The sequence below is a fragment of the Parambassis ranga genome, chromosome 6, assembly GCF_900634625.1.
Source record: "Parambassis ranga chromosome 6, fParRan2.1, whole genome shotgun sequence".
NCBI lineage: Eukaryota > Metazoa > Chordata > Actinopteri > Ambassidae > Parambassis > Parambassis ranga.
Window position 1 is genome coordinate 12,890,674 of NC_041027.1, and position 21,297 is coordinate 12,911,970.

The window sequence follows — 21,297 nt, forward strand, 5'->3', positions numbered from 1 at the left end:
GAAGAAGCCCCTTTGTTAAAAAAACAATCCTTGACCTGGATGAATGAGAGCATCCACAGCTATAATAATTATTGTTATGATTTATTGTTTTAATTCCAGCCTTATCGATCCAAAAAGTTTAATATTTATGCACTTAAAAATAAAAATAATCATAAGTTCACTTATAAGTTTACCAAATTTCAACATGTTCAATGTTTTATAATAATACTACTAATCATAATAATAATAATAACAAAAGAAAATATGGCTTCACTAAAATATATATATATAAATCAGTGTGAGCGGTATGGAGCTTTTATTTTGAAACTCTGCCGGCAGGTGTTGGCCCTAGTTGCGTCACATTAACTGCGATCCCTCCGCGGCGCGCAGGAGGACGGCGCAGCACCGGATTGGAGGTGCAGCCCGGGATCGCGGCAGTCAGAGCGCGCAGGGGAGGACCCGAAGGCAGCAGAGCGAAGGCGACATCAGCCGCGGAAAAGTTTGCAGCGACTCAGTTGAGCGGAAGTGGAGCTGAAAGCCAAGTCAGCGTGCGCAACAGGTGCTGGTTGGTCTTTGTATGGTCCTTACGCTGCGAGGAGGTCTGGACTGAGGATAAAAAAGTTTGAACAAAAAAAAAAAAAAGGCTCCAACATGTCAACACTTCGACCCAGGCTCTGTGTGATGGAGAAAAGCCCCAGCGGCTACGGCTTCCACCTGCACGGAGAGAAGGGCAAGACCGGGCAGTTCATCAGGCTGGTGGAGGCCGACACTCCCGCCTCAGCGGCCGGGCTGCTCGCCGGGGACCGGGTGGTGTTCGTGAACGGGGAAAGCGTGGAGGGCGAGAGCCACCAGCAAGTAGTGTCCAAGATCCGGGCAACCACCGGGGCGCTGGAGCTCATCGTGGTGGACGAGGAGACGGCGGAGCTTCTGAAGAAACACAGCCTGCAGTGCCGAAAAGAGTTCGTCACGGAGGGGATTCCCCTGCCCGGCGGAGACAGCGACTCAGACCGAGGGGACTCACAGAGCAACGGCACCCCGAGGGAGTCCACCCCTGTCCCGCATGAGAACGGGGACACGTCCTCGGAGACGTCGGGGAGGCTGAGTATCAGCTCCAGCACCAAGGTAGGACCCGGCGGAAGAAAACCTTTAAATAAAGTTAGAATATATATATATATATATATATACGTATATATATATATATATATATATATATATATATATATATATATATATATATATATATATATATATATATATATATATATATATATACTATATAGTATATATATATATATATATATATATATATATATATATATATATATATATATACGTATATATATAATATATATAAATATATATATATATAATATATATATATTATAATATTATTAGTTTATTAGTTTCCAGTATATGTAACTAAATCGAACACAGTTTATTGACAATATATAATATATATAATGTTTATTTTTAACCCATTGTGCTCATTTTATACACACACACACCGGTGTCTGTGTACATGTTGGTGGATGGTTGTGAGATATTTTTACAGTTTAAACTTTAACTCCATCAACTGGCTGTTATTGTTATATATCTGTGGCCCTGCTCACTTACTGCACCACCACCCCCACCTGCTGCTGCTCCCATGGAGTTTACTGTGTTATGGACACATACTGTGTTCAGCATTATGCTGACATATCAGCTGTGCTCTGCATAAAAGCATTCCTCCTGACAGTCTCACTCTAAAGTCTGTCTCCAGGTCATTTTCAGTGTGTCTCACGACTGGCTGACAAGTGAGACTGGCTTGGAGTGACACTTCCTGGGGATGGATGTTAGAAACTGAGTCCACCACCTCTGTCAAGGGACGGTGTTTCCAGCTTTTCCAGCTTGACTCCTCTTTCCAACCACCTGTCCTCAAAGCAGTGTCCTCTTGGTGGATACATTTAATTTCCTAACGATCAGCATCGGTCCCAATCATTCAGAGAGCTATTGTTTATGATGGTAAAACCATGTTGGTGCAGAGCTTTATCACAGACGTGAGATTCAGGGCTGCTGTTTTGGAAATGGATCCACCTGTTAAGCAGCTCAGCAGGGTGACACAGAGCCAGGCCTCCAGTCCTGTTCAACAGCGCCTTTTGTCACAGAACTGTCAGTCAGTCTCTGCCCTTCCTGTCTGGAGCTCCCCGTCAGGTTTGGCTTGTCGGACCAGAATGGCTGAGCGCCTCTGAGGAGTTTTCTGCTTGTGTCGTCAGTTATAAAACACTTTTTCGAGAGGCTCATGCAGATTTTTGCGGGCTATGTAACGCCTGGACCCTGACGTGTTGTGTAATAGCGCCGATAAACATGGCCTCATTGTGGAGGTGCTCGTTTTAATTAGGGCTTAGAAAAATAATAGGATGCCTGGTTATTTTTAGCCCCCGCCCCTCCTCAGTGTGTAGGAGCCTGAAGAATCTGCTCATAATTCAGTAGTTGTGTTTCTCCCGACCTGAGAAGGCTTTTCTTTCTTTGTGAGCTGATTGATTGTAACGGTTCTAAAATAGACTGCATGTGTGTGACTGTGTTGGATTGTGGGACCATGACATGGAAGATTAATGATTACCATGCCATTGATAAAAGAAGGCGTGACACCATCACACATGTTATCATATCAGTGAAGCTCACAGTTCTGTACGTGACTTTTCCTTCTTTATTCCTTCTGTTCTTCTGTTTCCCTAAACCTAACCGAGTGCTTTCAATGACTAAACCTAACCTCACTCTTCTTGAGGAAGGCTGTGACGGTGACATGTGTGAATAAATGACCTAGTTTTGATTAAAGTATTCATCTTTTTAGCCTCTTTTTCTGCTATCACAGCTAATTATGAGAATGCACCGTTGATTAATCGATCAAAAAAATCATCATATAAATCACATGTTTTCTAGAGACCTGGGCAAAGTACGGCCCGCGGGCCACACCCGGCCGGCTGGCGTCTACAATGCGGCCTGCGGACCGTGCATGCAATATTCAACCAAGGCAGCAAAAGTCAGCTGTTGAGCACGGCATCACCGGTAACATCTTCTTAACCCTCCGTGTCTCTTCCACGCTGCTGTAGTGCGTAATCCCATCTACTCTCTGGAGAGACACGGTCGGGCTGTGTACACTTTAAAAATGCTGTGACTATGCTGAAATGTACAGTAAAGCACACAGAAACTCTACGGTGCATTCAGATGTTACCGCAGTGCTGCAGCCGACATATGTCATCGTCATCTGCTCTTAAAAAGCTCAGATCTTGCCCGACTTTCAGAACTCTGGGATTTGCTACTTTAACTTTTCCTTTAACTCTAATGGTTTTCTTCTGTAAACATATCTTCACATCATCTGTGCTGCTCTGCACTGTGTGTGTGTTTCAACATACAACCAGCACACACTCAGAGCAGACATGGACACACACAGAGAGGACAGAGGAGGGACCAGTAAATGACAGCACAAGATTCTTCCAGTGATGAAAATGTAACAGGAGCATATTTATAAAGGTAGATACTGTGCCAGTGGTCTCCAATTTATATTATTATTTATGAAAAAATGTGGCCCTTTGCTTTTCTTATGGAAGTCTATGGCCCCGTTCACACTGGAGAAAGTCTAGAGTAGGATTGAGCCCAGACGGCCTTTAAGCTGGATGCGTTCAGACCTATTTTCAAATCTGGCTAGCACACAGTTGTGTCCGCACTCAATCCGGCTTCATCCAGTGTGTTTGCTGTTCTCCAAACCACTAGGTGCCGCCTCGTAATATGGCTAATAATGTGGCTAGCCGGTAGGGCTGAACGATTTTAAGAATAAATTGAATTGCGTGTCATGTCAAACATGTTTCTGTGTAAATGACTTCAGGTAGCTACTCTGTCACTTCTCAAAAACTATCAGTAGATCTAAAAGTAAACTCTGATAACGTGCACTCAGTATTAGTTTTAATAAACATGAAAATTTAAATAACAATTACAGAACAAAATAAGGTTTTATTTCAAATAGGTTAAAAGCAGACTAATGTAGTTCTGTAAAGTATTATTCAACAGTCATTTAAACAGATTAAAGTGTGCCTCCTAAGGTTAAACAATAAATACAGTATTGAGACTTAAGTAACTCTTATGATTTAGAACAAATGATCAAACTTTAATGGGAATCATATCTAAGTACAAACAGAGCTGCTGCTGTCAGCTCTGTCCACCGTTTACTAGAGTCCTCATATGGAGCCTCTTCATCAAATGCCTGCGTTATTGTTTGGTGACGTCATTAGCTGCTGCCTCTGTCATCTGAGATCGCGATTTTTGGTCTAAAACGATAGATCGTTCAGCCCTACTAGCCGGATTCGCTCGCCACATTTGCGTTCACACCTGAGCCACATTTGAGCCAATCCGAGGGTGGATCTAGCCGGCTTGAAATCAAACTGGATTCAGCCGGATTGGAGGTGTTCACACTCGGAAAAAAACACATCTGGATTGATCTGGATGCGGCCAAATCCTGCTTAAGCCACATTTTTTTCCCCAGTGTGAACGGGCCTATGTGGCCCTCGCAAAAAAAAAAAGCCCACCCCTGCTGTAAATTGATGAGCTTGATCTCATCTTCACGTTGGCCTCACGCCTTTAATGTCCAGACCCAGACCCCTTCACTGATGCTCTGATTCCTCAGTGTACGGCCTGCCTTAGCTGGCTGCGATGCTGCAGACCTCCAGCTAACATTCCTGCCTGATGGGGAAAGTTGGCAGAGCCTGGCTGATGGTGTGATACTGGCCTCTGATACAAACCTCCCAGTGGGATCCTCTTGAGTGGGCTGGCTGATGATGACGTGAAACCAGCTCAAACAAAAGAACCCTTTCACGTGACTGTCGTTGGGTCGACGGACTCTGCGCTCTGTTTCTCAGGCAGTGAAATGTTTGTATCTGCACAGCTCAGGGGATAGAAGCTAAGTGAGCATGTCATCGTGTTTTTTGGTAAAATCCTGGCCTCCACAGTCCTCACCTCCAACACCGAGGGCCATGTATTGGTCACCATAGAGATCCCTGGCAGCAGAAAGAGGCTTTGTCCGCAGTGTTTGCCTGTGGAGAAAGACTGCCGGGCCAGAGAGGAAAGAAGAGAGCGCTCTCACGCCTCGACAGAGAGGCCATGCTGACCCTGAAATACATACAGCCTCACTTTACACACTGTGGAGTGGAGTGAGACTGTGTTTGTGGGTTAGAAGGGGCTGGCCCGAGGATTAAACAGCAATTTGTTCTGTGTTTGTAGATGTGAAAATGTCAAACAAGCGGTGCATACCAACGACCTGCAGCCTCAGAGGTTTAACTCACAGACTCTCTCGGCTACCTGTCTGTGTTTCTGCTATTAAACACATTCAGTTCAGCTCAGTTTTATTCATACAGCACATTTTACAATCAAGGTGGTCTCTAGGTGCTTCACAGACAAGGCAAGGCAAGAAAAACCTCGAGCTGGACCAGGCTCACAGGGGGGGAACCTTCCTGCTGATAGTCAGCCGGGTAGATGAGGAGGAGGAGAAGAAGAGGTAGATGGGACATAAAATAACGGATCATAGGTCGGCCTGATGGGCAGAGGAGGAAGAGGAGAGAGAAGGTGGAGGAAAATACATAAAGAAATATGCCGTCGTTGGTCCACATTAGCTTTGCTTCAAACTTTGATCCTTGTGCTCGGGCTGAAGACCTTGAAGCTGCTCTCATTTTTCCAGGCGTTCATTTTTTTTCTTGTTTAGTGTTTCACAACGTCTCTTATCGCCCTGCTGATATAAACCTAGGACAATTAATCTGGTGCTTTATTGATCTGGGGGAAGAGGACACTATAAATCTGGATTATGATGACGTTACTCAACATCTTTAATTATCAATGGATGAGATGGGTTAACGACAGGCCTGGAAAACTATAATTACATGTTGATCATTCCAGACCAGCCATAATTTCCATAAACTTCAGGGCTCGGTGGTTTAGCCGCCATGTTGGTTTGAAACCGAGGAGCAGCATCCATGTTTGTGCTGCTATGTTATTAGTTAGCAAAGTATCATTGTTGATCTGAATTTTATCCAACTTCCTCCTCATTAGCTTAAAAACTACAGAAGAAGAAAAAAACATGGATCGACATTATGTAAAAACTCTTGTTATAACAAACATATTTTCACCTTATTACAACATAAAAGTTGTTAATTACTATTTGTCACATTATAACCTGAAGCATTTTATGTTATAACTCCATGAATAGTATATAACAAGACAAGTTTATTATTATGTTGTAATAACACGATAATACTGTGTTATTACATGTGATACTGATCCATTTTTTTCCTTTTAGCATGGCAGGTTTTATTTCATGACCACCATTATGACCATAGATGAGCTGAAATGCAGATAGAAAGTCAGTCAATGCATTGTTATTACATTGTTATTACATGTGTTATTTGATCATCGGCTCAGGTTTAGCCTGAGCCTGGTGTGTTACAGTGTTGATGACATTGCCTGGGGGACCGACTTTCCATCAGGTGATTCCTATTATGGGCTCCCCTCCAAAACAAACTCCATAAAAGTGCTGCTGGCGTCATCTGACTGAGCTCCTCTCTGTTTCCTCAGTCACACAGTCAATGTAAACACAGATACATCATAACCAGTTGGTCATCAGAGCTTCTCTCATACCCCATTATAGATTTTATATGTTTTTTTTTCCTCTGGAGGCCGATCAGGGACCTGCTTCCCACGCTGGGATGACAGCAGAGAGCCGTCTCATCTTTTTCGTCCCCTCCGGCTCCTACTGAACCGTGCAGCTAAGCTGTGCAGTCTGCAGATGCATGAAGATTTAATCAGGGCTTGACAGGGTTTATAATTAGTAACGTGTCTTTGAAATCCCTTCTCTTAAACGTCTGATTGCATCGATACTTTGTGCTTGTTTCAGCTCCAATCAGTTAGCAGATGCTAAGAACTTAGCATGACTCTTTATGCACATAGGGCAAAATATGTGTAAAAGTTAAAAGTATGAATTGTGATAAAGCCTCGCTAACATCCAGGTGCATGCTAGGCTAAATGCAAACCATGCTCGCTGTCATCCTGCTAGCAAAGAGCTTCAGCCATTTTATAATGTTTCGTAAGTAACTCTCCTTCCTCCTCCTTTTGTTAGAGCAGTGACTCACAGAAAATGCACACACACACACACAGCGGGTTCCTCTGTCAGCAGAGTTGTGTGAGGTGTTAGGGTGGAAACGGTGAAGAAACCACTTCCTTGCTGCTTGTCGCTAAAGTGCTGAAGCTGGTTTGTTTATGTCAAAGATCTGTGTGTTCTGTGTGTGTGTGTCATTGACTTAATAACTTAAACGGGCAATAATATTAGAGATTGCAAAACAACCGCTGAACTCAGCAGGTGCTTGTTGGTGAGGCCTGTCAGGAGCAGTGCTGCGGTGACACTTGAGTCCATCATCTCCTCATCTGTTAAAGAGCTGGAGCTTTTTAATCTTTGCGCCCAGAGGTCGGTCGTAAACTTTTTTTTTTTAACCCGCCCCACCCACCCGTCCAGAGTCCCTTCCAGCCCTCAGGATGAGCGCGCGGGCTGAAGCACAGGATCTGATGTTTAACTACAGCGAGCTGTAAATCCATTAACCTTTGATATTGAACAAGCTTAGGGAATGTTTACAGTGGCTGCCTGCTGCCTCTCTTGTACCACTGCATGGAAAACTAGGCTAATCCTGCGTTCACGCTGCGGACGATCGCAAACCAGATGTTTCCAGGTGTCGTCCACTCGCGTTGGAACAGGCTGCTCTAAATATCATAATGAAGTATCCGTGTGAATCACGACAACAAAATGATCCACCCATAAAGTGAACAGATAACTGCTGTGTTAATTGATAATGAAAATCTTATAACTGATTGCTGTGTGTGTTAAAGGGACTGTGTGCTGGACTTTACCCCGTGCTGTTATTGTTATACAGCTCTAGCTGTCACTGCAGTGTGTGTGTGTGTGTGTGTGTGTGACTGTGGTTTTCCTGTGTGTGCACAAAAAAACCCTAATTATCAGAAAGCAGCGCTGCAAATGATCCACTGACTGGCAAAGCTTTTCAAAATAAAAGCCTCTCTTGCGTCAACACCTGTTGTTGAAGGTGATGAATAGCTCGCCTCCTCCTGCTGGGTGCTGTCACCGTGCCCAGACTTTAGCCTTAGCCCTTTTTAATGTGGAGCCCAGAAACAACAGACATGACCCCAGATGGAGAAAGAGAGAGAGGGATCAGACCACCAACGACCCACAGTTGACTGGTGTGTGTGTGTGTTAGTGATGCTGCAGATATGAGTGTTTCCACTGTTGGTTCCCATCACATGTAGCGTTAGAGGTTGCTGTTTATTTCTGGCCACCTGCTGTTCTGCTCCCCTGTGGTGCAGTAACCACATAACTGGATTAGAGTGTGCTGGTTCACCTGGCGTGGCACGTACACATACATCAGGGGCAACAAAGGCTCATGCTTGCTTTGTGTTTGTGTTTATGAGCCCATAGGTGACATAATTAACCCTACAAATTAACCATTTTGTTTCTTTTTAAATCAACAAGAAAGCCTCCAGATCAGCCTAAAACTTGCTGAATTTTTTTGTCACATGACCACAGGTCAGAACGCAGTCAATTATGGCGTCCTGGTTGTGGTGAGGCATGCAGAATTTTTTTGTTTTTGCAGAATTTTTTTAGTGCAAATACTTTATTTTTGGTGAATTTCTAATGAAGGCATGTAGATAAAATAGTGCATTTTTTTTGCTTTCCATCTGACCTGAGTGGGGTGCTTTCAGTGGGTTTCCACCTGCCCTTTCTTCAGAGCTTTTTTTTTAGTGTAAACAGCTTCTTGCTGGTGGAAGCGAGGCTGACGTGTGACTGAGTGAACCACAACGGCAACATTAGGGCGAGTAAATTCAGAACCACAGGCTGAAAAGATCGTAAAATATGGATTAGTGCATCTTGCAGTGAGATTTGAGTTACTCCAACCTGCTTTGAATGATCAGAAGTCTTTGAAACTGTTTTTGTCACCATTATTAGTTTTGTCCTGGCAGCTTTCTTAATAATAAGGACAATATATAAAGCCCTTTATTATAAATACATCACTAATTGTCTGTCAGTAGGCTCATTATGTCAGCTCATGCCCTGAAGAAGTGTCCCTGTGTGTGTGCGTGATGGGTCGTCTTGTGCAGCATTCCAGAGGTGCACTTTCCACCTGCCCTGTTATATCATCTCCATAAATGTGTGATTCCATCCAAAGGTTCATCCTGACTATTCATTCCAGCAATCATCAGCCAGCCTGAGTTCATATAAACCTCTGGATCCATGCCTGATCCGCCGTGTGACGGCTGAGAGCGCCGCGTTTGTCTTGAGTCAGTGCTGAGGCTGCAGTGCTTCATCTTAAAAATGGTCACCTGGCAGCGAATTATTGACAGATAGCCGCTGATAGCTGAGGATGTTTTACAGATAGCAGCGGGTTTATCAGGCGGAGGGTGGAAGTTGGAGGGTGGGGACCCTCAGGTGTTCTGTGTGCACACAGAGGAGGCCGTAAACCTGTTTAGAGGTCATGTCACATGGATATGGAATCTGGTTTATATATATATATATATATATATATATATATATATATATATATATATATATATATATATAAAGAATTTCCCCTCTGGGATAAATAAAGTAATAAAACTCATAATAATCATTTTATTCATTTACAAATTAATAACAATATGTATAATTCATTTATTAGTTTGGTTGCCCAGCAACCAAACTGTTGTTCTTCTACATCTTTATTATTAATATTCCGTACGTTTTTTGGCTCAGCATATCTTCAGAATGCATGGGCCGATTCAAACCATTCAAACATCAAAAGATTCAGCTCATTCAGGACATTCCCGGAAACCGTCAATAATAATTACAAATATTATAATATTAAAAATAAAAATATTAAACATTTTCCATGTCTTCTGCAAAATGCTACTCCTCCTACAAATTACAAGATAGAGAAACCATTCGAAGCTTAAAATACTTCCAACATCTTGGTCTTCAAAACTTGTATACAGAATTTGGAAATTCAGCTCCGTCTTCAACTGGCCGGGGATTAAAGATGAAGTGGTTTTTGAGGTCTCCTCTGAGTTTAACATTAGTGTGTATTGCGTGGAATGTGGCGTTCAAAGCAATGCTTCAGCTGTGGCAACCAAACTTGCATTTTCTTCAGGAAATGCAAGTTTGAAACCATTCGAAGCTTAAAATACTTCCAACATCTTGGTCTTCAAAACTTGTAGACAGAATTTGGAAATTCAGCTCCGTCTTCAAATGGCAGGGGATTAAAGACATTCAGGTTGCCATGCATGGCAACCTGAATGTTTGTTAGGAGCAGCTGATAAACATTCAGGTTGCCATCCCAGGCAGATATTCCACTGAGATAAATATTCCAGATAATCCACTGAGATCAATATTTAATTATTTGAACAAGTCATTGTCAACGGGAGAAATGCCCAGGAGGTGTAAGAAATCACAAACTGCAAAAATCCGTTGGCAGCGTTGTGATGACACTCCATTAAGTGAGCAGGTAATATGTCCTAGTTTTCAGTTGAAATTAAAAAAAAATATACAAAGTTATTGTAACAATTTATAGTATAAAGAGTATTTTTTAAAATTCTTTAAACATTTTTTTGCCAGTAATGGGGCTCCATAGTTCACATCATGAGCATGGACCTCATATCAAATGTCACGGTCCCCTAAGAAGGACAGTCGGTAACAATACGTCCTCTGTTCATTCGTCACCAGTTGAAATGTGCTTTTAGTTCCTGTGGTTCTGTGCAGCACATTGATGTGAATGTTAGTGATGATCAAACACAGGAAGTAGGAGCCTTTAATTGTCCCGCGCTGTGCCTGCATGCTGTGCGTCACGGCTGTCTTATTCATGAAATGTTTCTGTGTGCAGGAGGAGCGGGACGGGCCGCGGCCTCGGCTCTGCCACCTGAAGAAGGGTCCCAGCGGCTACGGCTTCAACCTGCACAGCGAGAAGTCCAAACCGGGCCAGTTCATCAGAGCCGTGGATCAGGACTCTCCGGCACAGAGAGCCGGCCTCAGACCGCAGGACAAGATCATCCAGGTAACACATGCTGATCTGTGCGATGCTGTGTGTGACTGTTTGTGTTTGTAGCGGCTGTAATCCGATTACATCAGTGGGCAAATAGGACGCTTGAATTCCCAGAAGTGCCAGAAATGAGTGAGTGTGTGTGTTTGTTACTGTTAACTGGGTGTGTGTGCATGTGATGGAGGAGAAGTGTGTTTGTGACAAGCAGAGGCCTTCTGGTCTCTGTGAACACGGTGGGGTCCGAGTTAATCCACTTAGTGTGTCTGTGGGCTGAATTACAGGCTGCTCAAACAGTCTGCAGGGCCTCACAGCCAGGAGAGAGTCCACGCAGAGACACAGACAGGACGGCGTGGAGGTGGACGGTCGGGAATGCAGTGTGTGTGTGTGTGTGTGTGTGCTCGGTACCACCTGCTGACAGTCGGCGTGGGAGCTGGTGAAACTCAGTTGGTATTTCCAAACCCAGTCTTCCTCCCACTGGAATTCCTCAGTGACTTATCTCCTCGGGTGCTTGATAAGTTGAAACTCTGGGAGTGTGTTTGTACGCCGCGGCCTGGCACCATTACTCTGATATCAGGCTTCCTTCAGGACCTTTGTCTACAGCCATAAATCCACGTTTTCATGTTAAGGCCCACAGTTTGTGTACATATATGTCTTAGTACACACAGTATATATCTTTCTTTGCTCATTCATTTTACAAAAATAACATAAAGTGAATACACGTACACATACAGTTATCACTATTGTATTAATGCTTTAGATATATATATATATATATCTAACCTATCTATATATATATAGATAGGTTTGTTTCAGCTGTTATTTTTGCTAAAAACTTACTTAATTTTTGTAATTTGACTGTTTGTCACAACTGGGTCATTCATAGCTTGCTGGTTCCGGTGAGAACTGCAGAATTTTTTGTTTTTTACCGAATGTTTTTAGCAGAAATACTTGATTTTTATTTTTTTTTTTTTTTCATGCCTGATGATTCTGCCTTCATTTTTACAGTTTCTTTCTCTGGTAATCGCTGTAATTGTATGCATGAATGAGTGAGGACAGCAGCAGCCAACCCCATGAAACTGAACTGAACCACTAATCAACAGGCAGATTAACTGTAAAATAAGTGCTAGTGGCAAAAATGCCAAAAAAAGGATCAATCCCAGATGGATGTTTGCGTCTCTGACCATATCATCCTCCCATCGTCTCCTCAGGTAAACGGCGTTTCTGTGATTGGTAAGCAGCACTCGGAGGTGGTGGCAGCCATTAAAGCCGGAGGAGATGAGACCCGACTGTTGGTGGTCGATACAGAGGCCGAGGAATACTTCAAGAGATGCAACGTCCTGCCAAGCGAGGAGCACGTCAGTGGTACGTCACGGCCCGCTCTGATGTTTGGAACAATGTATGATGCATGTAAAGTAAGACTGTTGTTTGTTCTCTGTAGGACCTCTTCCTGAGCCTGTATCAGAGAGAGCATCAGAGGAGGAGGAGGTGAGGACCACTGACACACACACACACACACACACACATTCCTGGTTGTAGATTACGTGCTCTGACCAGCGTTGTGTGATGCTTTCTGGCGTCCTGTCACTTTAAATCTCTAAAACACAGATAATGAGTGTGTGTGTCTGTGTGTTCAGTAAAAATGTTGTGTTGTACAGTAGATGTGTGTTTTTCCACCATACAGCCATAGAAATATGTGAAATGCTCCTTTAATTAGCACAACACAGGTACTACAGCCAGTTTGTCTAAAGTAAACACTCCTGTAAGAAGGAACAGCAGCAGAACCACACACACACACACACACACACACACATACACACACACACCATGGGAAAAGTGGATTGGCCCCTCTGGTGACATTGTGGCTGACCCTTCACCATGGCAACCAGAGTAGCACACCACTCGGTGATCCCCCCCCTCTCTCTCTGTGTCCTGGAGGATCATGGGATTGCACTGGCTTTAACTTGAGGATTATGCTAATGAGATGACTAACGAGTGCAGTTCACACACTCTCACATGCAGGCAGGCAGATTCTGCTCTCCTGCAGCAAAACAATCACTCATTCACCAGTTATTACATAACACAGCACGACCTCTGACCTCTAATGTGTGTGGTGTGTGTGTGTGGGGGGGTCCTTGTCAAATAGCTTTTTTTTTAGCTTGTTTAATGAGGCTGCAGGTTATTTTTAGAGCAGCAGCAGCTGCTGGACGCCAGTTTTTCATACATGAAGGGAATTGCACACACTGACAACAGCTTTAATAATGTGAGAGAATGTGATTTAAGCTGCTGCCCCCTACTGGCCAAACACATCCATCACACATTATATTATGCATGTTTGAAGATTTGAAAAGAAAAAAGTATTTCTTCATGAAACTCACTGTGGTGATAGAGGAGGACTCCTGTAGCAATAATACAGTGAAATACCTGCTGCAGCTTTTATAGATTATTTATAGTCAATTTTAAAAAAAATGCAAACTTTCTAAAAAATTTGGATTTTAGTGCCATTTCAACCTTCCATTTCTCCATAATTCTGCAGTATTTCTTAACAAGACTCACTGTGATGATAGAGGAGACCTCCTGTAATACAGTGAAATATATACTGCAGCTTTTATGAATTATTTATAGTCAATTTCTAAAAAATGCAAACTTTCTCAAAAATTCAGATTTTAGTGCCAATTCAACCTCCATTTCAACATACGTCTGCAGTATTTCTAATAAAACTCACTGTGGTGACAGAGGAGACCTCCTGTAATAATAATACAGTGAAATATCTGCTGCAGCTTTTATAGATTACTTAAAGTGAATTTTTAAAAAAATGCAAAATTTCTCAAAAATTTTGATTTTAGTGCCAATTCAACCTTCCACTTCTCTATACGTCTGCAGTATTTCTCCATGAAACTCACTGTGGTGATAGAGGAGACCTCCTGTAACAATGATACCGTGAAATATATACTGCAGCTTTTATGAATTATTTATAGTCAATTTTTAAAAAATGCAAACTTTCTCAAAAATTCGGATTTTAGTGCCAATTCAACCTCCATTTCATCATACGTCTGCAGTATTTCTTAATAAAACTCACTGTGATGATAGAGGAGACCTCCTGTAACAATAATATAGTTTTATACAATTCCATTTCCTAAATATGTCTTTAACAGGGCAAATACCAATGCACCAGTGTCAAAAATTTTTTTCGTCAGGGGAGGGTAACTTCAACAGCTGTTAGCAATCATTTAACTGCGACTTCAATGGGGTTATCATACCAAAATGTTACCTACATACCTGTGTCTTCAAAAAGTATAAGCAACCTTTGCCACCTTGGGTGGTACCGACATCTCATCTGGCCCATGGACTGTTATGTGTGTTTGACAGGCACCAGCAGAGATGAAGCCTAAAAGCTCTGTGAGCTCCTCGTCCTCCAGCTCCTCCTCCAACGCCTCCCTGCCAGCGACCACCGCCGCTCCACAGGTAAGTGTGTCGACATCACCGAACACTCCTGAAGCTCCGCATCACAGACACAATAATAAACCTGTGTGTCTCTTCCCAGGTTGAAAGGTGTATAGCGCCCGAGCCGGCAGCCGACGGCCTGGCTCCGAGCATGTCACTGGCTCAGGCCAGGGAACGGGCCCATCAGAAGCGGGCCGCCAAGAAAGCCCCGACCATGGACTGGAGCAAGAGGAACGAACTCTTCAGCAACTTATAAAAGATCATGGTGACGTCTCAGATCATACTGCTCTGTGCTGCCCTCCAGTGGAAAGTCCAGAGAGGTAATCAGCCTCTTGTCTCTGGGTCTCACTCCACCTCTGAAAGACACACGGCTCATTTTAAACAGTATTATGTGATAATTTTATTGTTTTAATTTAGGGTTTTGCCACTTTTCTTTCTTTCATGTTTTAATGATGTCAGCATCACACACAGGAATGAATGTTAATATATTAAGATGAGCTAGTAATGTACAGTTTCGAAAAAAATCTGTGGGGCAGAGGGAAGATAAATTATTGACAGATTCTGTCAGAATTTTAAAGTTAGAATGAAAAACTTTCTGTAAAACCAGCAGCAGGTCCGTGCGGAGGTGACGCTGTCCGTCTCTCCTCCAGACTCTGATTCAACACATTTTTACTTCATACGTTTGTACATATACATAATTTCAGATGTTATTTTTTTTTCTGAGGAAAGTGACGTTCTATTGATTCTGCTGTTTGAATTTTAAAGCTGCACCTTTTAGTCGTCAAATACACAGGATCTATTGATGGCACTGTGCTCTAGAATGTATTGATAAGCATCGACAAATATAGAATATGGATCAAATGGAACTGTTTGTAATGTACATTTGTGAATCAAAAAAAAAAGCATCTTTAAGACTAATGTGTACAAAAGTAGAATCTTTTCACCACAAATGGATTAAAAAAAACCAAACCTTTCTTACCTGCTGTACATGCATCTGAAACAGACAACACAGAATTCAGCTGGAAGTTTTTATTAAAAGTAACAGACACCCTTTAAAACAGAAGAGAGTAACCAACAGTGCAAAAAACAGTGAGCGCAAAAGTTAAAAGATGGCGGCTTTTAAAAGAGGTATGGCTCACAGACAGTAGATGTGTTTGCACCGTGAACCCTTTATAAAGTGCGTGAAGGAAAGAGGAACAAAGTAAGGAAGTAACAACAAACCTGATGGTCCTGGAAGTAGTTCATGCTACAGTACAAAATAACGGTATTCTTATTTATTTATTTTTAAATAATAAAAAACATTCATGTTAAATTAGCTTGCAAATTTGCCATTGTAAAAAGGTCCCTGCTAAGCTACAGAGTCAGAAGTGTGCCAAAATTATTAAATCGTTATTAAATGTAAAAGCAAAACACATGCTTCTATGTGTGTGTAGTTATACACACATACACGCATCAATTATTTAAATAAAAAAATGAATCAATTAAACAATCTGTCTATACAATCAAAAAAAATATATAATATATATATTTTTTTAATTTTACACAATGACAAAATGACATCAGTGGATAATGTAAAAATGTTTTTGTAATTAAAATTGTAAAATATTCTATTATTTATCAAATTATAGTGACAGATTTACAGTAATTAGTGTTTTATATATTTTTGGCACACTCCAGACTCCATACATAACAATCCCTTATAATGTTGAGTCCCTCTGGCTGACCTCACTTGAAATGCTTTGGCCTCTGTTGAAATGTTTTTTTTCCCCCCCGGGTTTGTACAGTATGCTCACCTGCAGTCGCCTGATAAACGTGTCAAAGCAGTAAAAAAACAAAAAAAACATGCACCACTGCAGGAGGAAGAAAGATTTTGGTAAAAAAAAAAAAAAAAATCTGTATGGAATATGCTGCTGTTAACAAATTAAACCGTATTTTTGTCATGTTATAGACAAAAAAGCAGCAATACAGTACTGTTTATATATATATATATATAATACAATAACTCCAATGTACAGTGAATCAGTGAATCAGTCGATAGGAGCTTGTTTTTGTTAAAAAAAACATACAGAAGTATAAATATATTCATAAGTATAAAGGTATCTGACTACACACAAACTGTAGACTCTTCTATACATGTACATGTAAAATGGACCCTCATTCCCTTCAGTGATACTGTTTGAACAGACATCTGGAAACTGATCTTGCAGCTGTCGCTCCAATAACATCTTCCCAGGTGTGTGTCCTACGGCGAAGTGCTCGCGTTGAAAAAGTTAGCAGGAAATCCTTGAAAATGTGCACCCAGTGTCCCCGTGGAGGAGGAGGAGGTCTCTTGTGTTCTTACCGGGCATCCAAGGTTCTTCTCAGGTTCTCACTCCAACATGGCGTCCAGCTGGTCAGCCAGGTCGTCGAACATGTTGCCGATGTCATCCAGAATGTTCCCTGCTGCCTTCACTGTGCTGCTGCCGCTAAGAAACAGACGGCATGATGTTTAGTGATGTTAGTAAATGAATCAGTGATGAACACTAATATGTTAACCCCTACCCGTCCACGCTGCTGCCCTGTGCCAGTTTGTTCTCCACCACTTTCAGAGCAGCTTCCAGTGATGTGCTGGTTTGCTCCAGTCGCTTCTGAGCCAGCACCTCCAGACCGGCCACACCAGGTGCCAGGGCAGCACACGCTGCCTGACCCGGTGCTGTGGAGGAAGGGGAGGACAGGGGAGCACTCTGAACCAGGCTGAGATTGAGTCCTGAGGAACAGAAAGTGTTACCGTGGCATCATGATCATTTAGTGTATATATAAGGAGAATGCTGATCAGACTCACCTGCGGCGGAGGCTGTGCTGGGCTGAGGGAGTCTTGGAGCTTTCTGTGGACTCTCAGGCTTGGACATGAGTGTCTGCAGGTGGTTCAGAGGTTTAGGGCTGCATGTCTGTGTGTGTATGCTGCCGCCGAGCTTTGGAGAAACTGTGTGAATCTGCACACTGGTGAGTTTTGGAAGTGCACTAACTTGTGTGGATGAAACCGTCTTCTGAGGGGTTGTAGGTCTGTTGATGGGGGGCTGTTTGAGAGGACTCGAAGGTTTTGAGGACACTGGAGGCTTCGGGCCTTTTCCCACAGAGCCCACTCTTTGGAACACATTCCCTGGTCTTTGAGCATCCTCGTCGCTTACTGTGCCTATATCACTCTGCATGTTGTCGTCCCGGTTGGGGGTGGCGCCCTCCTCTGGTGTGGATGCGTCTTTGTCTTTGGGTTTATGGCGTCTTTTCACCGTGTCAGACTCTTTCAGATTGAACTCTGGAAGCTCCAGGCTGTTTGGGGTCTGGACTGGTGGACCTATCGAAGGAGTCTTTAAGTCGGAGTCCGCCCGGGTAGCTACTGCCATCCTCGGCCGCTGTTTGATGGTGAGGTTGCCTTCTTCAGCAAAAGGCAGGTGGTCCCTGGAGCTGTGCTTCGGAGAAGCAGCAGCAGTTTTTGACGTTCGTTCAGTTTTCTTTGCTTTCTCCTCAAACGTTCCCTCTGTACCTCCACCTCTTTGCCTGCCTGGGTCTCCTTCCGTCCTCTCACTACCTAGCCTCCTTAGCCCTCCTACCCCTAAGGCAGGGACAGGTTTGGCTTGCTGGAGGATGATGTGAGATGAGAATCCATGTGTAAACGGGGAGGAAACAGGGCTGAAAACAGGTGAAGCGGGGACCGGTGTTGGTGGTATGTCTATCCTCCTGGAGGGACTACTGCTGCTGCTGCTCTCAAGCCTGGCTGCGATGCTCCTCACGCTGCCTACACTCTCAGTCTCCACCCCTCCCTTCACCTCTGGCTCCATGGCTCGGTGTACGGGGCTGCCGCTAACGGAGCTCATCCTCTTAGGTGGCGGCGGCGGCGGGCCTTTGCGTCGGGAGCGCACTGCGAAGGAGTGGCTGCGGTTGATGTGACGTTGGGCCCCTGTGGCGCTGTTGTGCCCGCGCCCGGGCCTGCGTGACAGGGTGGCGTACGATGGCATGGCTGCGGTGGAAAGAGACGCACAGGGGGAAGTGAGGTCCTCCTCTTCATCCGGCTCGCCATCAGACAGAGCGTAACGAGTCAGGCTTTGAGCACGCTTCTTATGAGGGCCCCTCTGGGTTTTATCAGCTGGGGTCTGTACAGGTGGGGGTCCCAGAAGAGGGACAGCTCCGGGCAGAGGTTTGGAGAGCACTCGTGGAGCCCCATTGATGCCTCCTGCCTGAGCCTGGATGTAGCAGAAGGCCTTCTGTGTTGGGGAGGGCAGCGGGGATGGAGAGGATGGAGAAGAGGGAGGGTGGTGCTGGGGCTGATAAAGGCGGTTAGGGGACTGGAAGTGTTTTGCTTTAGGTGGGACTGCTGGGTAGGCAAAACGGGGCATCTTGCTGGGAGTCAGCGGCGGTGTGAGGGGGGAAAAGGGGACTTTGTTTGGGGTTGCAGACCGACTTTGGTGCTCCCACATCTCGGTGGGTCTCTGTCTAATTTTTCCTTCAGGACTGCTTTGTCCACGCTTCACCTCCTCGCCTGCACCACTCCCCAGATTCTCCTCAGAGCGGCTGGCTGACGACATCGACGCTTGCTGGTCCTGAGAATATCCTGAATTAGAATTCCCCGAATTCCCTGAACCTCGTGAACGCATGCCGATGCTCTCCTGACTGACTGACATGGCTGTTAAGACGGCACCAGAGGACAAACCCCGGATGCCGAACGCCTCGGCGGCTCCTCCTCCTCCCGCCTTGCCCATCATGGCGCTCTGCAGCTCAGCACTCAGCTCGCTGTCTTGGAAGGAGAGGAGGGCCCTGGGCGTGCGAGGGGAGGGGCAGCAGTCGATGGACGGACCATCAGTGCGGGGGTGAGAGTGCGTGTTGTGGCTGGGCGCGTGTTCGATGGTCACCAGCTCCAGAGCAGCGGGGGGCTTTCGTCTGAGAGTCCCGCCTCTGGCACTGTCGCCATGGTTACGAGAGCGATGCAGGTCACACAGTCTTTTCACTGCCAACATCAGCTTCTTCTGATGGCCTGGAACACACACACAGAAACACACGTCTTTTACACCTCAACGCAACAAGCTGTCAGGGATCCTTACCAAGAAACTGGATCCATATCCTCACCCAGTTTGGTGATGCCAATCTCCTGCAGGTCCTCCCAGGTGATGTCCTTTACAATACTGATGGAGTCGTAGCCATTGTCACATAATCTCTTCTGGTACTGAGGCAATCCAATCACACTCAGCCACTCGCCCAGGTCCGCCTGAGGGAAAAGGGAAAGTCAATGTTCTACAAATCCAGAAGGAAAACAGCAGCAAAATGATGTCAGCAACGATTTCTCACTGGAATGTAATCTGGCAGCCACTCAGGGATGCTCAGCTTGCTGATCTCCATGGAGATCTTCTTTCGGTGGCCTGGTTTGGTCACGCCTATAGCTGTGAGATCCTGAGGAACAGAACGCACAGAGAAGAGCCAGTGAACACACAATAACAAGCTAAACATAATTTAACTTAGTACAAGTATTGTATTTTGTCACACCTCGGGGGTCATCCTGCTGATGGTGGGAACATCATACCCTGCTTTGATGAAGTTAGACGTGTACTGCTCCAACTGGAACTCACACAACCACTGGTAGATGGCTTCAGAGTCCTAATAACAGACAGAACGGATTCTTAAAAGTTTCTTTGTTAAACGTGCAACACAAACTTTCACAATAACAAACTCACCTTCCCCTCCAGAAGCTGATCTGGCCTCATGAAGCCTTTCTGAGGAGTGCCGTTGACTTGACGGCGAGAACCACCTGAAAACAACACACACACACACACCATAAGTTATACAGGACGACAAGCTGTTATGTTTTACTGTGGAGGAAACAAGAGCACACTGTTAGGAAGAAAAACAAGACACACCCGGAACACCGGCCCGTCAGTCTCTCCCCACAGCTGTCTGAGTGAGTGAGCTCTCCAGGTAGGTGAAGGTGTGTTATCTACCTGATCTGAACACACACACTCCTGACTCACCTCTTTACAGTCATGACACATAACCACTGAGGAATGCACCTCTCCTCACTTCTCCCCAGTCTCTTCTCCGCAGTCTTTTAGCCCTTTAGCATTAGCCCATCTTTTTAATTGCTTTCTTTCTGCTCTTTGAGTTATCTCTCCTGACAGGCACCGACCTTCTAATTAACTGCACTTTGAAATCACCAACACACAGACTCCTGCAGACGAAACACTCTCTGGTGAGATGTGTGTAGATCACAAAAAAAGACACAGAAAAACTATGTTTTACTACTGTTCAAAAGTGTGTGTGTCTCCCCCCTCTGGCAGTGAGAGTAGCAACACAAGCCATGAGCTCTCACTTCCTGGGATAAAAGCAAACCTGAACTTAGGTTCAAGTTGAAAAAAATAACCCTAACCCTAATTTAAAATTAGGGCCTTTATTCTTTTACATTTCCTCTCAGTCTGACACCAACAACAAGTCCTGTTATTCATGTATGAGAACAGGTGCAGCGCCGTTGTTTACCTCGAGTCTGAGAAAAATTATTTTATCTTCTAATCTATTTAGAAGTGAGGATAGGAAGATAAAGTGGAGCCTTTAACAGTCACTGTTTACGTTATGTGGGGTATATGAATCCATTTTTCATCTGTTTTATGTAGTTTATGAGGAAATGATGTGTTACTGCAATGTTTTAAAATAAAAGTCAGTATATTATGAGAAACTTGGAAACTTTTTAAAATAATTATGTCAGGTATTGACAGAAAAAAGATAAAACACTACGCTAAAACAGTATAAAAGTAAAATAAAGAATAAAGCAGTA

At 44.0% G+C, this 21,297-nt stretch overlaps 2 protein-coding genes across 5 annotated transcripts in view; one reads left to right on the plus strand and one right to left on the minus strand.

The window, feature by feature from the left end:
• Positions 1 to 406: 406 nt before the first annotated feature.
• On the plus strand, positions 407 to 15,494 carry nherf1a (NHERF family PDZ scaffold protein 1a). The gene is made up of 6 exons (XM_028408216.1): positions 407 to 1,101; positions 10,911 to 11,081; positions 12,275 to 12,428; positions 12,505 to 12,551; positions 14,433 to 14,528; positions 14,608 to 15,494. Exons 1-6 carry the CDS (start codon positions 631 to 633, stop codon positions 14,761 to 14,763), a joined length of 1,095 nt encoding a protein of 364 aa, XP_028264017.1. The 5' UTR covers positions 407 to 630; the 3' UTR covers positions 14,764 to 15,494.
• A 405-nt stretch (positions 15,495 to 15,899) lies between these two features.
• LOC114437466 (CASK interacting protein 2) overlaps positions 15,900 to 21,297 on the minus strand; it is a 29,413-nt gene continuing 24,015 nt past the window's right edge. For all 4 annotated transcript variants that reach the window (XM_028408175.1, XM_028408174.1, XM_028408173.1 and 1 more), the window contains 7 exons: positions 20,207 to 20,280; positions 20,019 to 20,129; positions 19,824 to 19,925; positions 19,605 to 19,743; positions 17,329 to 19,512; positions 17,049 to 17,253; positions 15,900 to 16,972 (listed from right to left, as the gene is read on the minus strand). In XM_028408175.1, the coding sequence (XP_028263976.1) occupies positions 16,876 to 16,972; positions 17,049 to 17,253; positions 17,329 to 19,512; positions 19,605 to 19,743; positions 19,824 to 19,925; positions 20,019 to 20,129; positions 20,207 to 20,280 (2,912 nt within the window). In that variant the 3' untranslated portion in view covers positions 15,900 to 16,875. The remainder of the gene's footprint in view (positions 16,973 to 17,048; positions 17,254 to 17,328; positions 19,513 to 19,604; positions 19,744 to 19,823; positions 19,926 to 20,018; positions 20,130 to 20,206; positions 20,281 to 21,297) is intronic.